This window comes from Mirounga leonina, unplaced genomic scaffold, assembly GCF_011800145.1.
Source record: "Mirounga leonina isolate KUSES-001 unplaced genomic scaffold, KU_Mleo_1.0 Mir_128, whole genome shotgun sequence".
NCBI lineage: Eukaryota > Metazoa > Chordata > Mammalia > Carnivora > Phocidae > Mirounga > Mirounga leonina.
The window spans coordinates 15,672,144-15,695,589 of NW_023270320.1; the positions used below are offsets into that span (position 1 = coordinate 15,672,144).

General features: G+C 50.2%; 1 protein-coding gene and 1 long non-coding RNA gene across 2 annotated transcripts in view; one reads left to right on the forward strand and one right to left on the reverse strand.

Annotated features, from left to right (window-relative positions):
- Nucleotides 1–302: 302 nt before the first annotated feature.
- On the reverse strand, nucleotides 303–2,660 carry LOC118009854. The gene is made up of 3 exons (XR_004679042.1): nucleotides 2,459–2,660; nucleotides 1,743–1,861; nucleotides 303–1,523 (listed from the first exon to the last, which is right to left on the reverse strand). It is a non-coding gene; the product is annotated as an uncharacterized LOC118009854 (long non-coding RNA).
- A 227-nt stretch (nucleotides 2,661–2,887) lies between these two features.
- The window catches only part of PRAG1 (PEAK1 related, kinase-activating pseudokinase 1), a 49,507-nt gene continuing 28,948 nt past the window's right edge, over nucleotides 2,888–23,446 (forward strand). Inside the window, 4 exon segments of the mRNA XM_035004116.1 lie at nucleotides 2,888–3,084; nucleotides 7,278–7,750; nucleotides 9,775–11,091; nucleotides 11,093–11,607. Coding sequence (XP_034860007.1) covers nucleotides 7,442–7,750; nucleotides 9,775–11,091; nucleotides 11,093–11,607 — 2,141 coding nt within the window. The 5' untranslated portion in view covers nucleotides 2,888–3,084; nucleotides 7,278–7,441.

A 23,446-nucleotide genomic window follows, 5' to 3' on the forward strand; every position in this document is an offset into this window, starting at 1 on the left:
CATCTCCGGCTCACTATTTTCCCCGTAGGACCTCATCCAGTGCTTCATAAGTAGAAGGCGCTCAATAAATGTTTGTTGACTAAAACTGAACCCCTTTCTCCCTTTAAGGGGAGAGACACCTCTCTGTTGTTTGGGGTCTATTCTCCGACCGGAGAGAGATCAGGCATGGGATTACTTTGGCCCAATCTTCCCACTGTCCAACCCCTCCAATACCCCATCTAGCCTCTTCTCAGCATATTTTAATGTGGACACTTCCTCATTCTGCCTTTTTGCCTTTCTAATTTCAGACAACTCTAGCTTACCTACCCCCAAAGCACTACCTGTCCCGGCCTTTGTCCTAATTCCCCCCAATTTCACTGCTCTCTTAAACAGACTGGTGCTCATGGACTAAAACCCTGAAGCGACTCGCTCTTCTACAAGGTCTGATCTGTATCAGGGAACCCGAGCCCCGCAGTTAAAAGTGTCATGAAATGGACTGATAAGTAGCTAGAAGCAGAACGCTGTGTATACACAAATGACGTTGCATTGCAGGATGCAGTTTGGGAGTTCGAGCAAGAATTGTTTATTAAAATGCATAAGCTTACCGCAGCTTTACTGAGGAGATAACATACTTAACAGTCACTGGTGGAGCACTGCATAAGAGAATGGGTATTTTATGTGGATCTAAGTGGGTCTTTTGAAGTATTTTTTGATTCTTTTCATTAGGCAAGATGAAGCCATCTTTAAGGCCATGTCGCTGGCATAAAAAGATGCACATGACATGTCAGCAACTACAGTATACGCATTTATTTTGTGTGAGCACAGCAAAACACTTGGGAACATGGTTTATTTCGCAGAAAGACTAAATTAACCCTTCAATTGCCGTCCCATGCCACATAACTGCCAATCTTGTCACACTGCTGCCTTTGCTTCTGATCATTACTTCTTCAGCCTGTCTGTGTCTTAAGGATACATTAAGTAAAGAGAGGAAGATCAAGTGGGAACAAGAAAGCCTTCTATATGCTCAATCCTGTGAGGTGGGTGTCCCCATCCAGGCCTTACAGAGGAAGAACAGTCGCGTCTAGCCTGAATCATGGGAACCAGGAACTTCTCGAATCCCAGGCGTGCGCCATCTCCCACTGTAACTAAACCACACTCACATCCTTATGCCATTTTTGTATTTCTCCAGTGCAGACCACTTTGTACCTATCTGCTTATCAACACCCTCCTCCCCACCGGGTCTTAGTAAAGAAAGGCCTGGCCCCTTCTGTTTTGTTGGATGCTGATGGAGGCTAGCAAGAGTTTTCCTTCCATGTTTGTTCATGTGGTTTCCTCCCACTTTGAGAAGAAAGAAAAATAGGGCTGGACTGCCAGGACTCGGAGAGGGCCGCACAGCAGACTGGGATTGTCCACCAGTGGAGCAGTGCGGTTGTTGCTTCTTCTTTTTTTTTTTTTTTGGTTGTTGCTTCTGATCCCAGTGTTGCCACTGTTCAGCTGATGGGCCCTGGCAAATTATGTGGTCCTCTGCATGTCAGCTTTCTTCCCTATAAAATGGGCATGATGTCCCTCTCATGGGGTGGCTTGGCACAGGGTAGGCACTTAACCAGTGTTAGCCCCCCTCCCCCAAATTCTATTCATAGTAAGGAGAAATCCAGACATTGGAGCATGAGGAAGTATTCCTTATATCCCTCTACCTTTCCCCTTTTCTCACACCCAAGCCAAACCTCAAAAACAGGTCTTCTCCCTGTCTCCCCTCCACCTACCTCCTCATCCCCTCAGTCCCGCTGTCACTGCCAGAGCTCATGGAAAGCACAGGAATCTCAAGGGAAACCAATCTTCCTCCTCTCAGCTGGGCGGACACTCAGGGGCTCATCCCTGTGGACTGAAAGGCAGAGGACCTAATCGGAGTTACCTCTCTGGGGAGCAGGAGGGGCAGAGAGGAGGTGTTTTTCCAGGGTCTTCTTCCCATTCCCTTTCACTACATTGCCCCCACCCAGGGAGGCTCAAGGTGGTGACTCTGGCGCTCGCTAACTCTCTGAGGAAACACCCAGGTCAAGGTGCGAGCCTGTCATAAGGCAGCCGGAGGAAGGGAGGGGACTGACTAGGTAGTATGCTGTCATACTCTCCGTGACAAGAGTTTTTAGCCCAGGGACTATCTCGAACTCAGTCTATCTCTGTGAGTGAGATAGGGGAAACTGTAAACCCAGGTGTAAATTGGCCCGCGGAGGACCGGGATGTCGGTCCGGGCGAGGTGGAGGACCAGCTCTCTCCAGTCCAACCCTTCATTCTACATCCAGAAAACTAAAGTTCCTGGGGGTGAAGCAATGTGCCTGACGCTCCGTCCCAGGACTGAGCGGGACCTGGAATCCGCCGTCGGGATTCCCAGTCCGGCTCCCTCGCGCCCCACGCTCCTCCCCCGCCACCGTAATGGACAATATCGGTGCCCACGCAGCTTGGGCGACCCGGCTCGGCTCCCGACCTCACTATTCCACTCCCGACCTCTCGCTTTCTCGTTCCCGCGCCGCAGCTCTCGGGCTTTAACCGCCCCGGGGTCTCGCAGAGCCGGCTGGACGAAGGGAGGCAGGACACCTACGATACCTCCACAGACACTGTGGTCAGAGGAAGGCTGCGAACGCCGATCGCCGCCTCGGGGGCGGGCGCAGGTGCGGGCTCGGCTCGCGGGTCGGAAGGCGCCCAGTCCCGGGCCAGGGGCGGGGCCTCCCCGCCGAGAGAGGCCGGGCGGGTGGGCGAGGGAGGGGCGGGGCGGGGCGGGGCGAGGTTGGAGCGCTCGGGGCGGGAGAGCAGCAGCCCGCCGGCGGGGAGCCCGAGGCACGCGGGCCTGGGCGGGGGCGCGCGGGGGGGCGCGGGCGGCGGCGGGGGCTGCGGAGGTGCGGCGGGGGCCTGGGCGCGCGGCGTAACCGGAGGCGGAGGGGGCGGAGCCGCGCTCGCAGCTGCCACCCGGCCTCCCGGCCCCGGCAGAGGACACCCGCCCGCCGCCGGGCACGCACCGCGCGCACTCACTCTCCAAACAATGCTCCGAGGCGCCCGGCGGGGCGGCTGGCGGCTCGGCGACCGCCGGCGAGGCCGGGGGAGCGCGGCCCCGAGGTGAGCCAGCGCGACGCGTTCTCCAAACCCAGGCTCTTTTTGTCTTGGCGAACGTGGCCGCGGAGGGGAGCTCCGGCCGAGCGCCGCGGCCGCCGAGAGGGCGACCCCCCTGTCGGCGTCCCCCGGGGTGACAGGCGGCCGCTGGCGGAGGGTGGGGCGTCCGGACCGCGTGCGCCCGGGGTTGTGCTCCAGGTTGGAGGCGCTGAGCCTGGAGCACGCGGGAGCCGGAGGGGTGTTTTCGATTCATTTGAGAATCGCGCTTTTTTAAAACGGGGGAAACTTTCCTTCGAGTTCGGGGAGGGGAAACCGACTGTTCAGCTGGGCTTGCTGGGCTTGCTGGGCTTGCTGTTCTGTTTGGGGCAAGAGACTGAAGCGCTTTGCGAGTTGCTAATGGGGAAGACTTCGTTTCTGCGGCGGGAGTCCTGTCAAAGGAGCAGAGAGGGAGAGGCCGCCGGGGCTGCGAGGACCGGGATCCCGGGGGCGAGATGGTTTGGGGCCCCAGGGTAGCCGCCTCCTGTGTTGCCCCGAGTTAGATGGCAGCCTCTGAGCCCCCAGAGGGCACAAGATGATGCCTTTCTCCCGAGCCCCGGCTGAGCCCTCTGAAAGGCGTACTGTGGGCACGTTCTTAACCTTTGCTTGTGCTGCTCGTGTCCCCAGCCGGACACACACACACACACACACACGCACACACGCACTCAGAAAATAGAACCTCTCCACCTCTCCACTTTCAGGTCCTGTAAATGGGAATGGAGGCAGGGCCGGCTAAATGTGTTTATTTTTCTCAGGTAGAGCTCAGCCAGCGAGGGCATGGCTTTGCAGAGCTGTAAAGGGAAGCCCAAAGGTCTACGGGCCAGGAGTTTTGCAATGAGATCAGGGCAGAGTCAGGTTCCATGGACCTTATTGATCACTGGCCTAAACAATGGTAGCAGCCTTTTTCCCTTTTTCAGAGGGAAATTTGACAGGAAGCCCTGGGGAATTCTGCAGCTACTTTGTTATCAGGGGATCCTGTGGAATTCGGCTATCCTCCTTACTGGTTTAGGCTGTAGGAGGTCTAACCCATGAAAATCACATTCCTACTGCTGAGATTAGATTACATTGCATTGGAGAAGGAAAAAATAAAATAAAAAGTTGGGCGAATATCATGATACCCTCTGGGTGTGTGTGTGTTGGGCGGGTGTTGGGGAGGTGTGTTAAGGTTGTCACTTTGTTCTTTCTGCCTGGGCAACCCCTACCAGTCGAGTATTGAAATCCAGACATTTTCCATATGTACTTTTCTTTTTCAGTGTTGCATTAATTTAATTGTTCTATATATATACGTGTATATATATATATATATACACACGTATATATATATATAACAATGCATACATATATATTTATTTATTAGATGAGTCTTTTCTGGAATTCCGTCCCTTCAGGGTAAGGCATTAACAACCTTTGATGCAAGTGTAAGGGGCATTTTGAGCCAAAAGGTTTAGTTTTATGGATCTGGCCACCATTCTTCAGATTCTTTTTAAATGGGATGGGAGTGTGTCTGACAACTTCAGTCTTGCAAATTGTAGCCACAAATCTAGTGCAGAAGTTTGCAGAGGCAAAGCTATTTTTCATGACTTGGATCAGAAAGAATGCTGGGACCTTTTTCTAATCTTACACTGCTGCCTCCCACTGAAATGGGGGAATTTGCATAATTCTGGGGGCTGCCTCCCCTCTGAGGTAAGGGATGTGGGCTGGAAGGTACCATTCCCAGGCTGTGGAGAGTTGGCACTGGTAGGCAAAGTACTGTTGCTGTTTGTGTGTGCCACTTGAGTTTTTCACCATCTCTCACTGAAAACAAATAGGAGATAATTCCAGGCATAGAGCTCTCTAGACAGAACTGGAAAAGCATCTTTTCTGGCTTGATGTGGTGGTAAATTTCTGTTTGCTGTGACTGAGAAACCAGTTTTAACAGGATGCAGTGAGTCAATGATGGTGGAAGGCTAGCGCTTCATTCTGTTCTCTTATTCAAAGCCTTCCCCTAAAAACCTTTGCCTCTCTGAGCCGTCGTGTGGAGAGCTGTGCCCGCGTCAGAGAATTTCAGAGCTGGGCATGGGAGCAGAGAGCGTGCGTAAGCTGGGGAAGGTTCTGAAGGAGGCTTCCCATACCTCAGTCATCCAGAGCCGACCCAAAGTCCCAGGGCTGTTGTGGGCCATCGGGGACAAAGAATGGGGTGCTCTGGAACCAGGCAGACATGACAAGTTTGTGCTCTCGGTTGCCTGTTGGGGGAGGCAATGAAGGGTGGGTGGCCACCCCAGACTGCCTCTTTGTGTGCCTGTGGTAGCCGTGAGGAAGTGGTTGGACACCCACCTCCACAGAGAGCTCAGCCTTATAAGGAGCTGCAGGAACGTGAAAGGCCCACACAGAACGGGTTTCTGAGTTTTCTTTCCCTGTCCCATCAAGGGGGCTCGGGAGCCTTTGCCTGCAGTAAAGGGGAGCCTCTCTTTCCCTGTGGTCAGGAAGCCAACAGCTCTCTATGAAAGGACCAACTCCCCACTTTGGGGCAGGGATATGGACCCCTGCTCTCTGAATACCAGTGTGCTTCTTCCACTCCCCCTCCCCCCAAAATTTAGCAGCAGAGCCTAAAGCTCTCCCTGGCTCAAGACTGTGGGAGGAAGAAAAATCCTTGCTATCCTCCTCTGCTTGTTGAAGCTTAGTGACCTCTTCTGGGGAGCTTGGTGAGGCATGAACCTGCTACTTGGGTGTATTTAGGGGAGGAGAAGAACCTAACCCACAATCATCTTAAAGAGAGGGATGCATAAGCCCCTACCGACAGTTGCGGAAAGACAAACACTTGTCTTTTTCTCAGAGTGTTTATTTAGCTTCAGGATGCGGTGGCTTCACGGTGAACTTTGGAGGGAGAGGAGGTAAATTTAGCTCCGGTGCTTGTGAATAAGCATGCCTGTCTGTGAGTGTGGGACGCTGGAAAGAGAGCACTCTCCACAAAGATGCTGGAGTGGGCTCCTGGCTCACTCCACCCGGTTAGCCCTGATGATAGTTTAGAGGGCATCTGCCCCAAAGCAAGTTCTCACTGGAGGAGAGTGGGGAGCAAACCCCAGGGCAAAGCTCCCTTTTTGATGAGAATCTGATCGCCTGACGTTTGTAGAGCTGATTTTCTCATGGACATTTTCCTTATGAGGAGGTCAGTTCATTTAAACGAGGAAAGAAGGACGACGAGCAGCAAACAGGTGATGGGCAGCCACTCTGTAGAATGAATGACGTGATGAGTTGAGGGGCTGCCAGCAGTTGACCTTGCCTTCTACAACCACCCAACTCCCTGTGTCTGCTGGACAGGTCGTAGTTATGTCATTGCCGTTGTTTCTCCATCTCTAAAATGGGGATAACAGCTACCTGCCAGGGTGTTATTCAGGCTAATTGGTTCATATCTGCAACCCTTTGAGTTCATCTTCAACAGGTGAATTTACTAGGTTCTCTGGGCAAACTCTCTGCTCCCTATTGGACTGTCAGAGACAACTCTTGCAATAAGCAGACTGCCTTACCCCCAGGGCTATCGTAGGGGAAAAGAATTGTGTGATAATCTCTTCCTTCTGTTATATTTTACTCGGCCACCCTTAGACCAGAGGGCTGTGGTAATAAGGCATTTCTCTTTCTGTTTCCCTCCTTGGCCTACAGCCCTGGCTCTGTTGACCTCACTGAGCACCGGGTTGAGTAACGTCTATGAAGTAAGGGGAGGAGGGCGGATTCTCAAGATGCTGGACCTCCTGACACGGTTCCCCTGAGGGGCAGGCTGGCCCCACACCTCTCCCCTTTCTCATCCACCGAGTGTCCCCCTGGCCAGAAGTATGGCTTCCAGCACTGGGCTCAGGGCCCAGGCCTACCTGCCCCCTCACACAGTCCTTGGTGAAAAGCTCTGGCTTGTCCTCTGGAAACCACCATTTTTATCTGCTGTACTACGTTGTGGTTCTTGTCCCAAGCTCTAGATCCCTTCAGCCCTGGGGACTGAAATGCCCGCTCTGCTCGGTACTCCCGTCACAGAGTTGTGTTTAGTTTTCACAGCTTCTGATAAGGCCGCACCACCAGAGAGTGACTAAGAGCCTTATGACAAATAGGTGAGGGCCTCCGAATACATGGAATGCTAATCTCTACCTTTTTCTTCTCCTTCTTTCCCCCTTCCCCCACCTACTACTCCCCCTTGGAAGACTCAGCCTCTCGCTGGTAGTGCGGCCATCCTCAGGTCGGGCAGCTCTCTGACAGGCCCAGTGTTCTGCTATCTCGGGAAGCCGCCCTGCGACCCGCATCTGCCTCCCAGGAGACCACGCCAGAGAGCCGAGCGCAAGATGAGCCAGCGCGCCGTGGGCTCAAGATGCACCGGACCGTCCGACTGAGCCCCGAGAGCCCGAAGATGTCTGCGTGCGGTGACTTTGTGGAACACATCTGGAAGCCCGGGTCCTGCAAGAACTGCTTCTGCTTGAGGAGTGACCACCAGCTGGCGCCCGGCCACCTGCCCCCTCCGCCTCGCCTGCCCCCCAGGCCCGACAACTGCCGCCTGGAAGATGAAGGCGTGAACGGCTTGCCCTACTCCAAGCCCACCATCGCCGTGAAGCCCACCATGATGAGCCCCGACACCTCCGATGTGTGGACAGAGGCGAACCTGAGTGCCGACGTCTCGCAGGTGAGGCTGACTAACCACGGTGGTATTTTTACAGGGGCTGCTCTTGTTGTAACACTGGGTGGCTGGCCAGCAGCCAGGGAGGGCTGTTAGAGCATGGCTCCCGCGGGACGGCCTCCCATCAGCCTGCCCCACGACTGCTCCTTCCTGACTCCTGCCCTCCTTTCCTATCCGCCCTCCCTTCCATCTGTCCCTTTAGGCTGAGAACCATCAGTCCAGTCCCTCCAGTGGCATCGGAGATTGTCTTAATTATATATCTGGAGGCACGCAAAAATGCAGCTTTTTTTTTTTTTAAAGGTTTTTAAAGTTTTTTCATCAATCGTTTAAAATGCATACACGAGTAGCAATGATTGCATAACAAATGCTCTGTGTCCACAGCCCGTTACCATGAGTGTCCACAGATCAACGCACGACCCCGTCTTGCTTCCTCTCTGCCCCCAGCCCCACCCTTCCCTCCCTGTGATTTTAAAGCAAACCCCAGATGTCGTGTCATTTCCATCCATGTCTTTAAAAAAATAAAGTCTTCCTAAAAAAGAGAACCACAATGTCATGATCCCACTTAACGTGTTAGCAATAATTTCTTCATATCCAGTTCCCAGCCGGGGTTCATGTTTCCAGTTGTGAAGCTTGGATTTTAGCAGCTTTGAACTGGGATCACCAGAGACAGTTATATCCCTAGAGATTAGACCGTTCTGCTCATCTCCCACAGGTCCCCCTTACAAAGGTATAATTATTTAGAGGGCACGTAGAGCCTGCTGCCTCTAGACAGGGTCTAGGAAGCTGGAAGTCTAGGACATCTAAGAACTGCTTGGGACTTGTTTGACCCTTTTGCCTATTCTAGTTTTCCTAAACCATCATGATGAGTGGATCAGGAAGGCTGTTTGAGCCTATGTGAAATCAGAGGTCAGTTTTAAATTAGAGGAGGCTTAACTGAGGAGAGACATTTCCTGTGGTTCTGCTTAGCTCCATGTTCCTCCAGAACCGCTCCATTGGTCATAAGCTGGTTACACCCATTCACCAGGCTGTGCTCAGTACCTTCGGTCTTTATAGATGTAAGCTAGGGACTCCCTCAGCTCAGAATCATCTTGGAAAGGAGGCGAATGCCGGCCCAACTTTGAGGCTGCTTCTAAAAGTTTTGGGGTAGGGGGAGACTTTAGAAGGGAAGGACAAGGGGACCATGACTTCAGTGATGGGAATGACCAGTCCACATCTTAAGATTTTACTCATTTTAGAGAGAGAGAGAGAGAGAGTGTGTGCACGAGTGGGGGAAGGGGCAGAGGGAGAAAGAGAATCTCCAGTAGACTCTGTACTTAGCATAGAGCCCGATATGGGGCTTGATCTCAAGAAATCAAGAGTTGGATGCTTAACCAACTGAGCCACCCAGGCATCCCATGACCAACCCATATCTTTGTCTCGGGGCTCAACTAGTCCAGCCACTTCTGCAGGCTCCGGCTGAAGTCACTGCCTGTAACTTGGAGAGGGAGCAGCTCTTTGGCATGGCCCAGGGAGCAGCAAGGTCGCTGGGGACCCAGCTCAGAAACCACCCCTCACTCTCCTGCCCCAGCACCCACCCGAGCTGTTTTAAAAAGCCCCATGACCTTGGTTTCTTCAGGATTATACTGTGACACGGTTATCAAGACAACTAACAAACATAAAACAAAAATGCAACCAAACTCAACACTCTGTTTTCGAAGCTCTTAGGAGAATTTATCTCGTCGGGCCATTTTGAGGGAGAAGGCAGAATGTTCTTTTTGAGAGGTTTGTTGTTTTTTCTCCCCGCCCCCCACCTCACAGACTTAAGCCAGCCAGACCCCGGGTGGGAAACGCAGCTCAGTGTATGGGAAGACCCCTGGCTCCGGGGGGGTGGGGGAGGTCCCCAGCAATGAAGAGAGTCCGTGGGGAGATCAGGGCTCCCTCCCTGCAGCATGGAAGACCGTTGACAATGTCGTGGCACTCTCCTCTCACGGTTTCTCTCTTTTTTCTCTGACAAGGTCTAATGTAAGTCTTTTAACCTTGGGGCTGTGTAGGTCATCTGGAGACGAGCCCCCGGCAAGCTCCCCCTCCCGAAGCAGGACGACGTGCCGCTAGTTTACCTGGGCAGCTTCCGTGGTGCCCAGAAGCCGGCCGGGCCCTCTGCCTCCACAGATGGCCTCGCTCGCTGCCCCCCGGCCTATGCCGTGGTGGGCCTGCACAGCCTAGAGGCCCGGGGGCAGCGGACCACTGCCTTCCACCCAGTGAGTTTCTCCAGTGAGAAGGTTGGGCGAGAAGATAAACCCATGTTTCCCTACCAAGAGCTGACCTCCGCTCAGGAGAGCTTCCGCCAGAAGGTAGCTGCCTTTGCTGGCATGACGTCTGGCTGTCACAAGGGCCCCGGGCCCTGCCCCTCTCCACAGCCCCTGCGGGAGTCCCTGCCCTCGGAGGACGACAGCGATCAGAGGTGCTCACCTTCGGGGGACAGCGAAGGGGGAGAGTATTGCTCCATCCTGGACTGTTGCCCCGGGAACCCCGTTGCCACGGCCACCTCACAGGCTGAGAGTTCTCGGGGCGGACCTGGCAGAGGGGACCGCTCACCACTGTGCTGGGAGCAGGGCGTGTGTGGGGGCCCCCCTGAGGAGGAGAAGCAGGTTCTGAGCTTCCCGAGGGAGTGCTGTAGCCAGGGCCCAGCCGAGAACCCGCCCCGCCTGGGTCCCAAGAAGCTGTCCCTTACCTCAGAGGCCGCCAGTTCTTCGGATGGCCTCTCCTGTGGGAGTGCCAGCAGTGGGGCCAGCAGCCCCTTCACCCCCCATCTTGAGAGTGATTACTGCTCCCTCGTGAAGGAGACTGTGCCAGGGAAGGAGCAGGACTCAGGCTGCCACGTGCTGACCTCTACCAGGTGCCTTGGACTGACGGGGGAGCCCCAGCCTCCAGCCCACCCCAGGGAGGCGGTACAGCCTGAACCCATCTATGCTGAGAGCACCAAGAGGAAGAAGGCGGTTCCAGCACCTTCCAAGCCACAGGCCGCAGCGGAACAGGCAGCAGCTGCTCGGGGCCAGGGCCAGGTACGGACAGCTAATGCCTGGGCTCAGAAAGCAGCATCTGGCTGGGGCCGGGACAGGGAAGGCCCAGATATGGCTCCCCAGGTGGCAGCCACCATCACAGTCATGGCAGCCCATCCAGAAGAGGACCACCGGACAATCTACCTGAGCAGCCCCGACTCCGCCGTGGGGGTCCAGTGGCCACGCGGGCCTGTGAGCCAGGACTCTGAGGCAGGTGAAGAGGAGACTGCAGCTGGGCAGGGGCTGAGCTCCAGAGAAAGCCACCGTCCCGACGCGAGTGAGAACACGCCCAAGGGGAAGCCTGCCATTCCCCCCCAAGCTGTCCAAGAGTAGCCCCGGAGGGTCCCCAGTGTCCCCCTCTGCCTCCCCACTGTCTGACCTCAGCGAGGGGAGCTCCGCTGGTGGTACGGGGCCCCAGACTTCCTCCAGGGGCCCCACTGACTCTGCTTCTTCCTGCCGGGCCAGTGGCGTCGCCGCCGGTGACTCTGTCCGGTGCCACCCCCCAGCTGCCACCGCCTCAGCCTTGGACCAGAGGAGGCCCCGGTACCAGACGGGGGCCTGGAGCCGTCAGTGCCGGATAGAGGAAGAGGAGGAGGTGGAACAGGAGTTGTTGAGTCAAAGCTGGGGAAGAGAGATGGAAAACGGCACCGCAGACCCCTCCAACTCCTCCGCGTGGCACTGTCTCCGCCCCACAGACGGCGGCTCCGGGCAAAGCAGCAAAGTGGGCACCGGGATGAGCAAATCGGCCTCTTTTGCCTTTGAGTTCCCCAAGGACAGGAGTGGGATTGAGGTATTCTCACCTCCGCCGCCGCCTCCGAAGTCGCGGTGAGTATGATGGTCTGTGTGTAACTCGGGGCCCTTCCAGAAACCTCTGCTGTTGCCCTTTACCGAAAGCCCTCAGGCCCAAGCCCTGAGTCCTGCGCGCTGGGCACCAGCGTCCGCCCAAAGGCCCTTGTGCCTTTATGTAAGTTCTGGGTTGTTCGTGTTCATGCTCAGCAAACAAGCCCCCAGGCGGTGCCCTGCCCGGGATTGGCTTTTTGAAATGACTCTTTCCAAGAAGCACTGCCAAGCTGTTCCTCTCTCCTGGTGCTCAGAGTTGTCGAAGCTGGTACTCTTTTCCTCCCCGTCTCTCTGAAGTCTCCCTAGCAGGCTTTTTTGGGGAAACGCTGAGATTCACCATTTATTTAGACACGCAAAAGAAGGCCAGGGAAGGTTGTCCTGTGGCATTTGGAGAGGCAAGGAGACGGGGAGGCCCACGGGCACTGTCAAATGTGTGCTCCAGAAACAGTTAGGCCTTGGAGCCAAGAGCAGGGTAGTAGGAGGCTCTGCACGTGGTTAGTAACCTTCAGACGTGGATTTTTACCGGGGTTGGGGGGGGGAAGAAGGAGTTCGTTTTAGCATATGCTGAAATCAACAGCTTTCTCCACTGCTTCACTGCTGTCTCCTGCCAGTTTAAAGTACCTTCCAAAGGCCCAAGAAAAATAAGTGCGTTTTTAAAGGTATTGCGTTGTGCATGGAATTTAAATTGGGGGGGGGGGGGCGGAATTTCCCTCTCATTCCAGCAAGATGGATTCCTATCAGGGAAAGGAGAAACCTGCTGTGTGTTTTGTTTGTTTTTGGTTTTTAAGTGACAGCCTTTCCAACAGACTTTTTCTAGTTGTGTCGTTTCCAGTGATTCTGTTTCAGCTCCCGTGCCTCCGGGCTGTTGCCGGAAGCAGGGAGCTGACCACAGAGACATGCAGCTGTGACACTTGACTTTGAACATCAAGGCGTCTCAGGCTGTGATGCTCTCTAACGTGGGCTTTTTCTGTGACCACTGCTTTGTTCTGGTATCGCACTGGCCACCTGCCATGCGGCGTAGACATCCTCCAGATCCTCAGGTGATTTGCAGACTCCTTTTGGCTACAGTTTTAACTTCCCGAGTGAATGAGGGATCCAGCAGCTAAGAATAGCTCCCATTTATATGGCGCTCACTGTGGGCCCCTTGTGGATCTAAGGGATTTAGACCTGTTAACTCCTTTGATCCTCAGAACAGCCCCAGGAGGTAGGAATTACCATTCCCAATTTACAGAAGACAAAACAGAGATAGGAGGAGCTGAAGTCACCTGCCAAGGTCACACCGTTGTGTCTGGCCGGCGCTGCTCCTAAACACATAGGGCACTTCAGCAGGTGGTGTAGGAAGTGAACAAGGCATGAGAGTAAAACATGGGCATTGGCTCTGTCTGCCTCAGGCCTGGGTAGGTTAGTGGAAGTATGGGCTTTGAACTTGACCAGAAAATCAAGTTCATACTGCATCTGTCTTATCTATGGGCTGAGTGATCTTGAGCAAAGCCACTTACCGTGACCGAGCCTCCCTAAAACCGCATGGGAATAACAATGCTTTTATAACACCCTGTTGTTGAAAGACTCAAGTGAGAGGAACAGACTCCAGTAGAGGGGTTCATTATAATGCAGGCAAGGGCCCCCTGGAGCTATTGTTTGTACAGGGACACTCGCACCCTATGGGAACCTCCTGGCCCACTCCTAGGCCTACCACCTGAACACCACCTAGTTCCTTAGGGAAGAAACTAAACCTTTCTCATGGGAGAATTAAGGGCTTGGAGGAACCCCAGTCACCACAGCAACCTGACTCAGGTAGGGTTTGCATTAGCGTCTGGGTTGAGATCAGAGTTTTTTGGCCTGGTTTGTTATGATAAAACCATTGGATTATATATGTAGCTCAAACCAGGTGGGAATCTCAGAGGTTCTGGGTTCCAACTCTTAAAAACAAACAAACAAACAAAAACCAAGCAAACCAAAAAAGTTCTTATTTTCAGGACTTTTGGGGAAAAAAATCTGGGAAATAAAATTAGCTTAAGGGAACCCAGAAAAGAGCAAAGAGCACCTGGCACTATTTAAAATAAAACAAACTCATATATATTTTCATTTGGGGAAGATGTTTTAAGCATTATTGACATCTCTTGAATCATCACATCTGCCTCGTGAGGAGATGAGGGCGGGCTTGGGACCATAAGTTGACTTTTAATTCTGGAACTCAGTACTTACTGAATCCCTCTGAGGAAGGTGCCAGAAACCCACAGCCTTCGAATCTAGCAGGTCAGGGTGATGGCAAATTGGACTGTTCGTGGGAACACAGCCCACAGTTGATCCAGGACCAACAGCAGTACCACACTGGTAACTATGGCAGGCTGATGTCAATTTTCCAAGACGGAAAATGTTAGCAGGTCTTTGAATGACATTGAAGATTAACTCAGTTTCTTTGCACGGCCCATCTGTGTGTCCTATTTCGAAGAATCAGCCTCACCCGCAAACAAAACTAGCGACTCTCCTGACGCGTGTTAAGTACACTCAACGCTCTGGAGAAAGGGGTTGTTTCATGCAGGACGGTGTTACTTTTCACTTACACGCACTTAGATCCTTCTGCTTTCTTGGGCTATTATGGAAGAACGAAGAATCACTTTCTGGTTTGCCTAATGGTCCTGCTTTACAAAACTGACTGTGGCGCGGAGTTTTAAAAAAAAAAAAACGATGTTGAGAATGACGTGACTTTCCTATGGTGTTGTTTTGGATGTTTGGCAGTACCTTCTCTGTCTGAGATGCTGTCCTCTGTAAGCTCCCATTAGGGGTCTGGAGAAGATTCTTGCTGTAATGCCATGAAGGACAGAGGCTCTCAATGCCCATGTCATACCCTTCAGAGGTATTTAAGCGCACTCAGTGTACCTCCTAGCAGATGAGGCACGGTCTGGGGCCACCACGGATCCACCTACACGTTCGGGCTCACCAGCTTAGACTGACGGACCTCACCGAGTCTCTGGGTCAATTTAGTGCCCCAACTTAGGGCAGAGTTCGGAGGTGAGGGTTGACAAGTCCTGCTGGCTAGGAGGCTAAAACCTACGGGGAAACAAGCGTGGACTTCTTAGTTTCAATGTCACATTCAAGACTTAAAGGCAGTTTCTTGAGAGTGGCAGTGCCTGGGGACATAATTAAGATGCAGAAGAATCAAATTTATTTCTGCCTTTTATTTCTTCGCAGATGCAAACCTGGTTTTAAAAGACTTCGGCTTTTGAGTGACAAGGTCAGTTGAGGGAGACTCCTCTGATTAGTGCGGACAGGAATTTCACAGAAAAACCCCAAATTAGGATGAGAGGCCTGAACTCAGAGGAGGAGCGAGAGCATGGCAGGTGAACAAGAACTAAGACCGGTTTATATGGTTTCAGAGGCCAAAGGTCTGGCCCCAGGTGAGGCTAACCAAGAGAAGAGTTTCCCCAAGAAAGTGAGAGAGGTTTACTTTTGAAGTCGTCACTCATGCTCATCGTAATTTTAACCCACTACTTAGTTACATTCTCCTGATCCTCTGCGGGGATTCTGGGGAGCAGAGACCGAGTCTATCTTTGGGCTCTTGCTCGTTCTTGATTCCCCGCTCACCTTCCCCCGTCACTTCTCGGCAGACAGGTGCTGACAGGGTCACAGATGGAGCTGTTCTGTCCACAGAAGTGGCCACTGGGCCATTGGAATCAAGATCAAAATGACTTCATTCTGTGGTCTCTTGGTAACATGGTCTCTCAGCATGAGCCCCAAGGATGGGAGTAGAATGATAGAGATTGCTATTTATCTCCAGACTCCATATCCGATCTGAGTTAAGCTCCGGATGCTTTATTCTTGAGGCATTTTCTGCTACAGTGGATTCTGGTAGAATGGTAACAATTTACTAGGAAATCCTATAGTCTTGATGTGTAATGGGGCTTTTTTGTGTGGCATTTTGAAAATCACAGTTTGTATTAGAAAGCACTCTGTGTGCTTTGAGAATCTTCTCTATGTTTAGCCTCTTTGACAAAGCTGAAATAAGTTGGCTGGTGGTCGGATCGATCCAGGGAAGACTGAATCCTGGGGATACTTCAGGGAGAGAGATTGCTCCCGCATGTACACACAGAGTTTGGCAAACAGAACGAAGCACGTCAGCAACGCACGTTTATATTCTGCTCCCTGCCAGGGGCAAATTAATAGTTGGCCTCTTCCCCTGAGTTTGTGGGTAGAACCTGAAAACACTGGACATCGAATGATGCTGTCTGGACCAGGGAGAATCAAAATTGATTTCTGTATTTCCAGTCTGTAATTAAAAAAAGAAAAATCACTGAGTTGAACAGTAGTCTATTTCAAATATGTTGGAACTTCTCTCCGTTTTGGAGCATGCATCCACGGCTAAGGGTAGGGATTCGGTTTTCTTTCTGTAATTCATCAGGTGTCTCCTAAGTGCCTACCTTCCATTATGCTCTGTATAAGGTGCTACAACGTCAGTGACTGGGTTCTGCCCCTTAAGGTCCCTGAGGGTTGAGTGGGTATAAATTAAATCAGCAGATGTGTCGTATGACCACCATGGGCTCTCGCCCTGTTTTGATTCCCTTTGATTAGATTGGTTATCATAGCAACTGGATTCTCAGCACATTCTCATTCTGTTGGGTAACACAGAGGTAAGTTCAGCTCAGTGTCCAGGAGGAATGCAAGAATAGTCCTTCCTTGAAGTGTCTTGTGACCTGATTCAAGGCCAAGGTTAGTATAGGTATATAGATAACCATTTATTTTTAGAAAGGCAGGATGGGGTGGGGAGGCAGATGCTCCTTGAAGGTCAAGAGCACGCTTAGCCATCTGTAATAACACAGTATCCTGTTTGGTGCCTGGTACATAATAGATGCTCAAGAAATACTTGTTGAATTGTAGGCAGAGACCATGCTCGTCTTATCTCACTTTCTCCAAAAGCACTATGCTTCGCACATCAGGAAATGTTGAGAAAGGAACAAGTAGCTTTAAATTCTTGTATCCAAGTATCTTTCTGAAACCCAGGTTTCTGGATTGCCCCAGTGCTCTGTTTTGGCAGTTAACACAGTATGTCTTGCACCCTGTTAAATTGGATCCATATTTGTATCTCCTCAAGAAATTGTAAATTCTTAGGAGAACAGGAACCGTGTTTCATGTATTTTTCTTTGACTTTCCCGTGGGATATCTTAGCATAGTACCTGGGACACAGTAGGTATTCAGTAAAGGATTATTGAACTAGGGGGGGACAAAAGGCCAGAGAGAACTACAGATCTTGACCTGATTTTTCACTGGACATCCCATTATAATTCTGTGCCTAGCCTTGCTCAATAGAACATTATCACCTTGAGTAAAAGAAGCTGAAGTTAATAATTATTAATGTTTCAGGATGGGCAAACACCCTGATAGGCACAATGTATCCTTTCATGGATTAATTTCTCTCCAATGATTATACATTTCAGTTTTGCAACTGGGCTCATACTCTGCTCTTTTTTTTTTTCCCCCAAGCTGAGCAGGTGTGTGGAGCCAGCCCTCTCTTGCCACAAGAATGTTCCTTTCAGGTAGTCATCACCTAAGGACCTTTCTCCCCACCAGTGAGTCTCAAGGAATTCTAGGTGTGGTTTCACTTCTCTTGGGAAGAGCTTTGCATGCTTTCTGAGGTGGGTTGGAAAACACAAGTGTGGGCCATATGCTCGAGCCCCCATTGTCGATCAAAGGGACTTTTTCCTAAAATGGCCAGCCTACTTTTTGGGTGTAGAACTCACCAGTTGGTGAGAAATTATCTATGTGTGGTGTGAGTCGTTTGTTACTGTGTTAGGACCGTCCATGTGCTCACGAAAGGACTTCCTTTTATCAGGAAGGAAGTTGATAGACCAACTGCAGAGAACACCCGGCGGCCCTTTCTGCAGCTGATAACCTTCAGAGTTTAAGATGGGTCTTCATCCCCTGTACTAGAATTGCTCAGTTTCTTTATATCGACTCTTGGGCACATCCCTAAAACTGTCAGTCGTTAAAGGGTGTTTATGCTATTTCCGTACAAGTTGGTAGAACTCCCAGCTTCAATGAGCTTTTGTCTAATGCCTTGGGTGGCTTATTCTCTGTGCTTCTCTAACGGGCTGACTCACGGAAGCAACTGTTCTTCACTGGGGGAGGGGAAGGGGAACTTCCAGATTGAAGACAGCTTTAAGAAATCCTTCCCTTTTTACTCATCTTACTGTCCAGGACCTATCACTGTCAGATGATTCCCTGACTTGCTGGTAGTTTGGTTTTTGGCCACTTCGTGCTCATTCATGCTTGTGCTATGAAAACTTATCTGAAGTCTAAAACCTAGGCAAATAATGGGCAGTGTTACCATGTATGTTCCTGGGTTGTAGAACACCCTTCAGAATGGCTCCTGCTCTTCAGAGAGCTCCATATAGCAGTCAAAATGAATGCAAAAATACACCGCCACTGGATAAACACAAGAATAGTTGGGATAACTTGATATATTAGTAAGTAATATGACCTTGAAGGTCAGGAAAAAAGGGAGGAAGTCTTTGGAATTTTAAAGCTAGTCATAGTGGGGATGTCACTTAAAATCATGCTTATTGATATGTATAGTTCAAAAGGAAGATTTTGTGACAACATATTCTTGAACCATGAGGGCAATTCGGTTGCATTCTCCACACCAGTTCCAATCAATGGGAGTAGCAGCCTGAAGCTCCACATGGAAAACAGGGAGACCATGTGCCTTCCCTGCAGGAAAGTTCACCACGATCAATTAATACTGTCTGCAGGTCAGTACTGCAGGTCATTCGAAACCATCAATCTAGGTTTCGAATCTAAAATTTACCGTCTATAATGCAAAATCGTTGATCGTCAGTAACTATTCCCTATACTAATCCAAGGGTTTTATTTTTTGTTGTTGTTGTTTATTTATTTGTTCGTTTTTTTAAGATTTTATTTATTTATTTGAGAGAGAGCATGAGTGGGGAGGAGAGGGAGAAGCAGATTCTTCGCTGAGCAGGGAGCCCGATGCGGGACTCGATCCCGGGACTCCAGGATCATGACCTGAGCTGAAGGCAAAAGCTCAGTCGACTGAGCCACCCAGGCGCCCCATTCAAGGATTTTATACCTGTGAGAGGATCTGTGTTCTGTCCAGCCCAGGCCATCCTAAGCAAACGTTGGCAGACTGTGGTCCTCTCTTTGATTATAACCTCAAAGTTCAGATTGTAAGGCCAAAGGTTTTGTTTTCTCTTAATGAGTGATTGTGAATATCCCATGAATTGTAACCTTTTTGGAGATCTGTATTTGAGTAAGTAAGAGTTAACCGTTACATCTGTTACCCATTAAATGATGTATGTTCACTTAGCCTTACCCTCTTTGGTTTGTAGCACTGGCTTTCTATGCTTCCCGATGGCAGAGACAGGGAGTGGGGGCAGGAAGTATGTCTCATCTTTTAGAGGGATAGTTTGAAAATGAAAATTCCATATTATAAATATATAAATATTATAATATAAATTTATCATATAAATTTAATATAAATATAAATATGTTTTCATAATACATAGTACATATTATTTTTCTGCATCTTCTGGACTGGTGATGAGCTAGGTTGTTTGTTTCAGAGATGTTCAACTTGGGGACAGAGCGTGTCTCCCCAGGAGCAAGTACAAGAAAGCCAGGACAAGAATACTCACTGATCTGTCACATTTACTTTGTGACCTCCCTTCAGATCTCTCAAAATGCCTTCTATATCTTCATGTCCTCTCTAAAACTTGAAACAGAAATTGTCTCTACCAATGAATCCTAAATCCAGCCCCTTGATCCTACTTCTTATCCTACTTTCAATGCTTGTCCGTGCCTCTTCTGAAAGCAGAGAAACATAATGAAAGAGACTCTTGTTAGAGTTCAGAGTCTGAAGTTTTCTTGGTCTTAACAGTCGTTTAATCGCTAAATATTGAGGATTCGGTGTAGGTGGAGCTAATATGAGCTACTGAGTAAGATTCAGTGTAAGAATACATTATGCCCCTGCAATCTCCATTCCTCAGTGTTTGCCTCGGAGAAACACTTGGGTCAATAAGGGAACGCATACGATGAAGATCATCACAACATTGTTCACAGTAGAGGGTAGTTGGTGCAATCACGGGTATTCGTGTCTAGGAAAACAGAAAAGTAAAATGTCATGAGTATGAAATGAAATACTTAATAGCAGTCAGACATTATGGACTGGATATATATACAGAAACATGGGTGAACCTTAAACTAGCTTTGAGTGAACTAAGAAACAGAACACGATCTGTAACACGATGTAATGCTGTAAATTGAAAACACATAAAGTGCCAGCATTTTTTAAAAGATAAATCCAAGGATATATATCCAAGGAAATACAGTGAGTACCCGCAAGTGGGAAATCGGGAAATGGAGAGTTAGTGTAGAGATGGGGATGAAGGGAAAAGCTAAAACAATGCAGATCAGTGTGAAGGTGTATCATTAATCGAGGCAGAAGGTGATTTCACCTCTCTGCACTTGAAGTAAATAAGAACATAAAGAAAGACCGAATCATGGAGAAAGAGGACTTACTTGCAAGAAATAAGAATGGCAACTAAGAATATCAAGAAAGATGGTGAATGTTTGAAATAGCTGCTTTGGAGAGTGGGAGGTCAAGTGCAAGGATTGCCAGGGAGCCCCAAGGGCTAGCTGAAGGCCGGAATCATGTATTAATTGTGGCCCCAGGCTGCATGGTTATGCACTTTCCTAGAGAAGCAGTAGGCTGCCTGGTGCAGGAGTGAAGATAGAAAATGTTTGAACTTACCTAGTATGATATTGTGATTTGTAATAAATAAACCTTTGGTCTCCATCCCTGTTTCTGGCACAGAGCTCCTAAAACCCGGGGAGTTTGCTAAGTGATGAATTTCCTAGGAGCCATAAAGGCGTGTTTTATTATGTTAATGAGGTGACTTTTGAACCCACCTAAGGATGGGGGCTGGTTGCCAGGAAATCAGCCCTGTGATTAGCAGGTTGGAACTTTCAGCCCCACACCCCAGCCTCTGGGGGAGGAGTGAGGGGCTGGAGGTTGAATCAGTCTTCTGTGGCCAAGCTTTAATCAGCTGTGCCTCTGTAATGAAGCGTCCATAAAACCCCCAAAGGATGGCGTTTGGAGAGCTAAGAGGTTGGTGAACCTGTGGAGACGTGTGTGGAGTGGTGTGGTGCGCCTGCCAAGGTCATGGAGGTTCCGTGCCCTTTCCCCACACCTTGCCCTGTGGCATCTCTTCCATCTCGCTGCTCCTGGGTTATATTCTGTAAGTGAAATGTTTCTGTGAGTTCTGTGAGCTGCTCTAGCAAATGAATCGGACCCAAGGAAGAGGTCATTGGAACCTTCGATCTGATGCTGTCTCCGGGTCCTTAGTGTCAGAATTGAGTTGTATGGTAGGACACCCAGCTGGTGAGAATTAGTGGTGTAGGGACCCCCCCGCCCCCTGCCCACCGCCACGCTGGAATTGGGTGACCAGAACCCTTACCCAGGTTGGGGGAGGTTTCAGCCAGGACTAAAGGAGATGGGAGAGAACAGCTAACAGAGGGCTGAAGAAGTGACCTGGGAGTGGGAAAGAAACCTCATCCTTTCTGGGCAACAGACTGGGCCAGAGAGGGGAGTAGAGAAGATCATCTAGTGGCTTTGTTACCAATAGCCTGACTCTCCCAAGCCAGGAGGGTAGGAACAACATCTAATATAAATACACACAGATTTCTTAAGCCAATAGTTGGGCTCAGAAACTGGGTCAACAAAGTGGACTTGGAGCATTTGCTGAATCAAGAGAAAGAGGGAAAGATAATTCTGAAAGCGTTGTTGCCAAAACCAGTAGTCTAGAAACAGAAAGATTCTGGTCAGGCACAGATTGTATTGGTGGATGGGTTCCAAGAGGGATAGGTCAGGAGTAGAAGAGCAGTAATTCCCAAGTTGGTGAGTAAGAATTTGCTACTGCTTTGGTTTACTCAATCACCAGAGCCCTCCGTTGGGGGTGGAGAGGTGGTGTGAAGGGGGTAGGAATCATGGGAGGTTCTTTTTTGCAGAGGAGAGGCAAGCTAATACCGTAAAAGGGTTCTTCTGTTTCTTAATTTGTGTATAATGGAGCTAATCAATCTGGTCAGCTGTGGAGTATGGCAGCCCTGAGCCTGGGGCTACACTACAAATTAGCAATGTCTTGAATCCTAGATCACACTGAGGTCTGGTTGATGGACAGATCAGTGCTTCCTAGTTACTTTAGAATAATGCGTATCTTCAAAGCATCATCCTGATGACTTTCTTCTTTGATCTCTTTATTTTTTTATTAAAGATTGTATTTATTTATTAGAGCGAGAGAAAGTGCACGTGCACGTGAGAGAGCACAAATGGGGAGGGGCAAAGGGAGGGGGGAGGGAGAAGCAGACTCCCTGCTGAGCGCAGAGCCCAAGTCCGGGGCTCCATGCCAGGACCCCAAGATCCTGACCTGAGCTGAAGTCAAACACCCAACTGGCTGAACCACCCAGGCGCCCCCTTTGAGTCTCCATCCAGTATCATAAGAAAAGTAGAAATATCAGAGTGAAATCTGTAACCCATGTGCTCTTTTCTGCTTCTATCCAGGTAGCAGAATTAGTTTATTGGAGGCTGCTGAAGTCCTCCCTCTGTCTCTGTCTGTCCGTCCGTCCGTCCGTCCATCCATCCATCCATCCATCCATCTTTCTGTATAAGTAACACTTTTCTGTGCACCTGGTGGTGTTTCCGGCACGTAGCAAACATTAACTCATTGCATCTTGCCCACAGCCCCATGAGATAAGTGTGATTGTTATCGGCATTAGGAGAAATGGGCTGGATGGGCAGCTGAAGCACAGATCGCTGAAGTGCCTTTTATCAGGCACCCGGCCAGAGACCAGTGGAGCCAGGACCCAAGCCAGGCAGCAGAGCTCCCGGGTTCATGGTCTTAACCACCCCATCAAGAAGCCTTCCTAGAGGACTCAGAAATCCGTCTGGGAAGTTCTGGAAATGCTTGCACGGCTGTTCTTCCCAGAGGCTCCTGCAGGTCCTCCCACACTGTGCTGGGCTGGAGGCGGGCCGGCAGTCAGGGTACCCCTCTGTGGATTGCAGCTGCTTGGTCGTCCGTTTGTTCCTCATCTCCTTTCCATCTTCTCTTCCTTTCTACCTGCATGTGAACACCTGTAAGAGCTTCCTCCTTGACTTTCCAGGCCAGGACTCGGGGCCTCTTTACCTCTATTGGAGATAAAGTGTAGTACGTTGGTGATGGGGTCTCCCTTACCTGCTCCCTGACCCTTCTGGCCTGTCATCAGCCTCAGCTCAAAGCTCCCCAGGCCAGGTACCTCCAAACCTCTGCCTGCCTTCCTCCGGCACCAGGCAGCCCAGAACTTCTCTAGGAATGTACACAAAAGAGTACTATGCTGCGTGGGGCCACAGATTAAGGAACTTTAATTTTCTGAGACCTGAAAGGTGATCTTTAAAAAACATTCATAATCTCTCAGTGCCAAAGTAGATCTGTATATAGTCAGGGCAAATGCCTTCAGATTTCCATTTGACCAATTCAAGCACTTATCCTTCCCTAAAAGTAACGACCAACCTAAATGTTTGCGTGTGCACGTCCCTGTCTTTAAAAATAAGTATGGCTTTATTCCTATTTTTAAGTGGTTTCCACTGAATGCAAAGTGCATTCATTGTCAGGTTGAACCAAAGGGTTTTTCAGCTTGTAGAGCTATGGAAGTTACTAGCGCATTAACTGCAAATGCAAATTAATAGGCCTGAACCGTGGGGAACATTGAGGTCATCTGACCGAAAATGAAACTGATTTCCTATCTTTATACATGCTAAGAAATCAGGGGGGAAATATGC